This window comes from Sciurus carolinensis, chromosome 10, assembly GCF_902686445.1.
Source record: "Sciurus carolinensis chromosome 10, mSciCar1.2, whole genome shotgun sequence".
Lineage (NCBI taxonomy): Eukaryota > Metazoa > Chordata > Mammalia > Rodentia > Sciuridae > Sciurus > Sciurus carolinensis.
The window spans coordinates 69218305-69224304 of record NC_062222.1 but is presented as its reverse complement, the minus strand read 5'-3'; the positions used below and the strand labels follow the sequence as shown (position 1 = coordinate 69224304).

The 6000-nt window shown below is 36.6% G+C and overlaps 1 protein-coding gene across 1 annotated transcript; it reads left to right on the top strand.

The window, feature by feature from the left end:
- The first annotated feature begins 567 nt into the window (after positions 1-567).
- On the top strand, positions 568-2796 carry LOC124994621 (rap1 GTPase-GDP dissociation stimulator 1-like). The gene has a single exon (XM_047566747.1). The coding sequence runs from the start codon at positions 700-702 to the stop codon at positions 2374-2376; it is 1677 nt and encodes a 558-aa protein (XP_047422703.1). The 5' UTR covers positions 568-699; the 3' UTR covers positions 2377-2796.
- The last annotated feature ends 3204 nt before the right edge of the window (positions 2797-6000 follow it).

Here is a 6000-nt window from a genome sequence, read left to right as displayed (position 1 = left end):
ATTAAAATGAGCAAAATAAGTCAAACCCAGATGGTTAAAGGTCATATGTTTTCTTTCACCTGCAGAAGCTAGAGAGGAAAAAGGAAAACAAAAGTGGGGCAGGTCTCCTAAGAATCAAAAGGAGATCAGTAGAAGAAAGGGACCAAGAGGTGGGAGGCTGGGAAGGAGAAATGCTGGGGAGTGATACTGGCCAAATTACATTGTGTGCACATATGCATATGTAACAACAAATCCCATCAGTATGTACAACAATAATGCACCAATAAAAATGAAAAAAAAATTACCAAGTTTACATAATAGGTCATAAAACAAGTCTCAATAAAATTCCATGACATAAAACCACACATATTATAACTTTTAATTAAAAGTAATTTTAAAAGTTTAAAAATGGCAATTTAAAAATATACTTCTAAATTCATGGATCAAGGAAAAACTTGGATCAAGGAATATTTTAGAAAAATCTATGAAAATGTTACATATAAAACTTGAGATCCACAAATAGTTCTTTTAAAATAAAAAGTTGGTCCCCGCCGCGGCCGCGCTGCCTGCAGCAGCAGCAGCTGCTCCTCCCTGGCGGCCGCCCCACCGCGGGTCCCTCCCTGGCTGCGGGAGACACGGAGGTAGAGGGAGGACACTACCGTGCGGTCCGCACCAGAGACCTTCGCCTCGCCCTACCTGTCCTCACCCTCTGGAAGGAACATGGATAATCTCAGTGATACGTTAAAGAAACTGAAGATAACTGCTGTTGACAGAACTGAAGATAGTTTAGAAGGATGCTTGGATTGTCTGCTTCAAGCTCTGGCTCAAAATAATATGGAAACAAGTGAAAAAATGCAAGGAAGTGGAATACTTCAAGTGTTCGAAAGTCTTTTGACTCCACAGTCTTCCTGCCCAGCCAAAGTAGCTAACATCATAGCAGAAGTAGCCAAAAATGAATTTATGCGAATTCCGTGTGTGGATGCTGGATTGATTTCACCACTGGTACAGCTGCTAAATAGCAAAGACCAGGAAGTGCTGCTGCAAACTGGCAGGGCTCTAGGAAACATATGTTACGATAGCCATTCCCTTCAAGCTCAGCTTATCAATATGGGTGTTATCCCTACCTTAGTGAAATTACTGGGTATCCACTGCCACAATGCAGCTCTTACAGAAATGTGTCTTGTTGCTTTTGGTAATTTAGCAGAACTTGAGTCAAGTAAAGAACAGTTTGCTAGTACCAACATTGCTGAAGAGCTGGTAAAACTCTTCAAGAAACAAATAGAACATGATAAGAGAGAAATGATTTTTGAAGTTCTTGCTCCATTGGCAGAAAATGATGCTATTAAACTACAGCTGGTGGAAGCAGGCCTTGTGGAGTGCCTCCTAGAGATTGTTCAGCAGAAGGTGGATAGTGACAAGGAGGACGACATTGCTGAGCTCAAAACTGCCTCTGATCTCATGGTGTTGTTACTTCTTGGAGATAAATCCATGCAGAAACTGTTTGAAGGAGGAAAAGGCAATGTGTTTCAAAGGGTGCTTTCTTGGATTCCTTCAAATAACCACCAGCTACAGCTTGCTGGAGCATTGGCAATTGCAAATTTTGCCAGAAATGATGGAAATTGTATTCATATGGTAGACAATGGAATTGTAGAAAAACTTATGGATTTACTGGACAGACATGTAGAAGATGGAAATGTAACTGTACAGCACGCAGCACTAAGTGCCCTCAGAAATCTGGCCATTCCAGTTGTAAATAAAGCAAAGATGTTATCAGCTGGGGTCACAGAGACAGTTTTGAAATTCCTTAAATCAGAAATGCCCCCAGTTCAGTTCAAACTTCTTGGAACCTTAAGAATGTTAATAGATGCACAAGCAGAAGCTGCTGAACAACTGGGAAGGAATGTTAAGTTAGTGGAACGTTTGGTAGAATGGTGTGAAGCCAAAGATCATGCTGGTGTGATGGGAGAGTCGAACAGACTGCTTTCTGCCCTCATACGCCACAGTAAATCAAAAGATGTAATTAAAGCCATTGTACAGAGTGGTGGCATCAAGCATCTAGTTACCATGGCAACTAGTGAACATGTAATAATGCAGAATGAAGCCCTTGTTGCTTTGGCATTAATAGCAGCTTTAGAATTGGGCACTGCTGAGAAAGATCTAGAAAGTGCTAAGCTTGTACAGATTTTACACAGACTGCTAGCAGATGAAAGAAGTGCTCCTGAAATCAAATATAATTCAATGGTCTTGATCTGTGCTCTCATGGGATCTGAATCCCTACACAAGGAAGTGCAGGATTTGGCCTTTCTAGATGTCATATCCAAACTTCACAGTCATGAGAACAAAAGTGTTGCCCAGCAGGCCTCCCTCACAGAGCAGAGACTTACCGTGGAAAGCTGAGAACTGCCTCTCCCTGACACGCAGCACCATCCCATCCAATTTCCCCTTTGTCCTCCATCCAGCTGCCTTTTCCACTTCATTCTCTACCACATCACTTGTGCATGCGTGTAATGTTCCAATATCAATTGAAGAACTGCTGTAGGTATCTGCCTAATAAGATTTCTAAACCCATAGTTAGTGTGAACATGACTGTCAAAACAAGTCTCCACCCATAACTGTTCTCTTGTATTCCTGTTGCTTGAGCTACATTAAGTAGAATGTGCATGTTGTAGTCCTATGATGATGTAAACTTGGTACAACATAATGACTTGCTCCTCACATGCAGTAAACTACATAATAATGTACTGGTAAATTAGAAACAAAGAATGCAGCAGGATCTGTCTATCTTGAAGATGAAATTGGATAATTAAAAAAGTAGCTCCATGCTCCATTTTTCCTTTCTCCCCCCCCCCTTTTTTTTGTGCTTGTGAAGCATAATGACCAAAAAAAACTGTTCAACTGTATGGCTGCTCCTTCATTAGTCCTACCTACTAATGTCAATCCCATGGTACCTAGAGTTAAATAAAATTCCAGTGCTCACTCTTTACCCTATGGTTTCTCCTGTTCCTGTGTAGACTACTAAAACTGCCATAACCTTGGCAAGACTTCTGAGATTTCTGATTGATTCCATATTTAATTGATGGTCATCAGTAGCCTCATATTGAAAACAGTTGTAGTTTTCAGTGTGGTTAGCACTAAAAGGTTAAAGAGTCCCTATTAAACAACTATAGCATTTTGAAAAAAAAAAAAAAAGTTTATCAAAACTAACTCAAAAGGAAATGAAGTCTAAAACTGAAAAAATATTAAATTAGTAGCTATAATTTTTTCCTCAAAATAAAGCTGTAGGGCTGGGGATGTAGCTCAGTGGCAGAGCACTTGTCTAGCACATGTGAGTCACTGGGTTCGATACTCAGCAGCACATAAAAAAACAAAAATAAAGGCATTGTGTCCATCTACAACTAAAAAAATTTTTTTGAATAAAAATAAATAAACAAAGCTATAGGTCCAGGTGGTTTTACAGGTAAGTTCTATCAAATGATCAAGAAACCAATTAGTTTGATGTTAAATAAATACTTTGGGGAATGGAAAAGAGATAATACTATATAACTTATTCTGAGGCTAGCCAAACTATGAAAACAGACAAGAACACTATTTGAAATAAAAATTACAGCCCAATCTCACTTCCCAAGTAGGCAAGTCCAAAGTAAACCATTAGCAAAATACAGGAATATATTTCAAAAATTGATCATTACTCGAGTTGGGTTTATCTCAAGAATGAAGAGAGCTCAACATTCAAATATCTTTATATGTAATTTATCACACACATCACTGTAAGAAGCAGAAGAAAGTATTTCATAAAATTTAGCACAATAAAAAGTTCAGCAAACTCAAACCTCCTTGCCCTGATAAAGACTAGAATATTCTAACCCTAATTAAAATAAGTTATACTCAGTGTTTGTATAAGATGTCAAAATATACTCTACTATCATGTATATCTAAAAAGAACAAATAAAAAAATTAAGTGGAAAAAAAGACAAGAATATTCAATATTGTAGAACTGTTACTACTCCCTAAATGTGTAGGTTAAATGTGACGAGAAAGAAAAAGGGAAGGAAGAAAAAAATAAAACTCTCTCTTGGAGCTGTTTGTGATTTATCCCCAAAGAATCTAAAAAACTGATTTTAATGTTTAATAAAAAACCAAAAGGTCAAAAACACTCCTTAAGAAAAAAAGAAGCAACTTGCTCTACCAGGTATCAAGACAGATAATCAAGTCATAACAATTAAATAATGTGCTAATTGATCTTTGGTTAAACAGAGTGACCAGCAGAATAGAACAGGAAGTTCCCAAATAGACACATGAAAATTTGCCATGCAGCTCAAGTTTCTGAGGAAATGATGGACTAGTCAATAAATGATGCAGAGAAACACTAGTTATCTACATAGTGAAAGATGAAATATTTTATCATTTCACACATACACAGATTGATTTCAGGTAGAATAAAGACCTAATGACTCAAGGTTATTACTAAAAGAAAATAAAAAAATAAACATTAGTAGATATGGATAAAAGAGTTTGGAATTAAGTGTGTAGTTACAGTGTTTAAAAAAAAAAAAAAAAAAGACCTAATGAGACTTATCTTTTTCTTTTTTTCCTTCAGTGCTGGGATCTAGTAAAGGGCCTCATGCATGCTAGGCAGGTGCTCTACTACTGATCTTCATCCCTGGTCCTGTTAGACACTGTTGATTTTTAGAAAACTGTAAACAACTATGACCTTGGGACAGGGAAAATTTTTGAAGGCATAGGGGAAACACATTTAAAAATATTGTTTACCAAAAAAGTGAAAAGATAAGCCATAAACAGAAGAATATGTGTATAACTACAATAAAAAGTGACAAAAAGATTAATATCCTGAATATTACAAAGAACGCTTATGTAAATAAAAGAAAAAAATGGATCAAAAAGACCATGGGCTATTTCACAAAAGAAATTGGAATAACATGAATCAAAACATGTTCAACTTACTAATCAGGAAAATGCAAAATAAAGCCACAGTAAAGTATAATCTTACACCTATTATCTTGGCAAGAATTAGGTCTTACAATGGCAAGTGAATTAAAACCATATTGTAAACTGGCACCATCATTTTGAAAAACAAGTGGTATTTTAAAACTTATAAAGTTGATCAGGTACATACTGTACAAAAAACATTTGGCCTTGAGGTGCATATTCTGAAGAAACTTGTGGGCATGAACATTAAGAAATTGTATATGAATGTTCATTTCAGCATTATTTGTAAAAGCAAAAAAGTGAAAAATTATATGCAACATGAAAATTTAGGAACAAAAAATAAACAATATATGGCTTCAGGACATATGTGTAAAAAGAAAAAAGGCAGCAGGGCATGGTGGCGCATGCCTGTAATCCCAGTGGCTATGGAAGTTGATGCAGGAGGATCAAGCGTTTCAAAGTCAGCCTCAGCAATGGTGAGGCACTAAACAACTCAGTAAGACCCTGTCTCTAAATAAAATACAAAATAGGATTGGGGATGTGGCTCGGTGGTTGAGGGACCAAGTTCAATCCCTGATACCATAAAAAACCAAACCAAAACAAAAAAAAAAATGGAAAGAAAAAAGGTAAACAGATGAAAGATTCAAGATAGTAGTTACTTCTAGGGAGAAAGGTAGGCTGGAGGATGGTATTAAGAAAGAACACAATAGGATTAATAACAGGAACACTTTAGTTCTTAATTAGTGTGGGGGAGGGTCCATACGTGTTTTATTATTATGCTTCACAACTTCCATGTTACATATGTTTTATGTAAGTATCAAATATTCCACATTAAAAATAAGTGGCCAGAAATTTTTTACACTGCTGAAGAAGCTATAAAAATATGTGTATTACCTGTGAAATGTACGTACATTACCTTGTGAAAGCAGAAGCATAACTGGTACTGGTAAAACAGCTGAGCTTTTTAGCCAAAAAGAATATTGGTCAATCACGATTAGTTGTGGATCTTGAATAAGCTAATTAACGCCTCTGAACCTGTTTCTTTTTTTCCAACTCTAAAATGCAGAATTATTA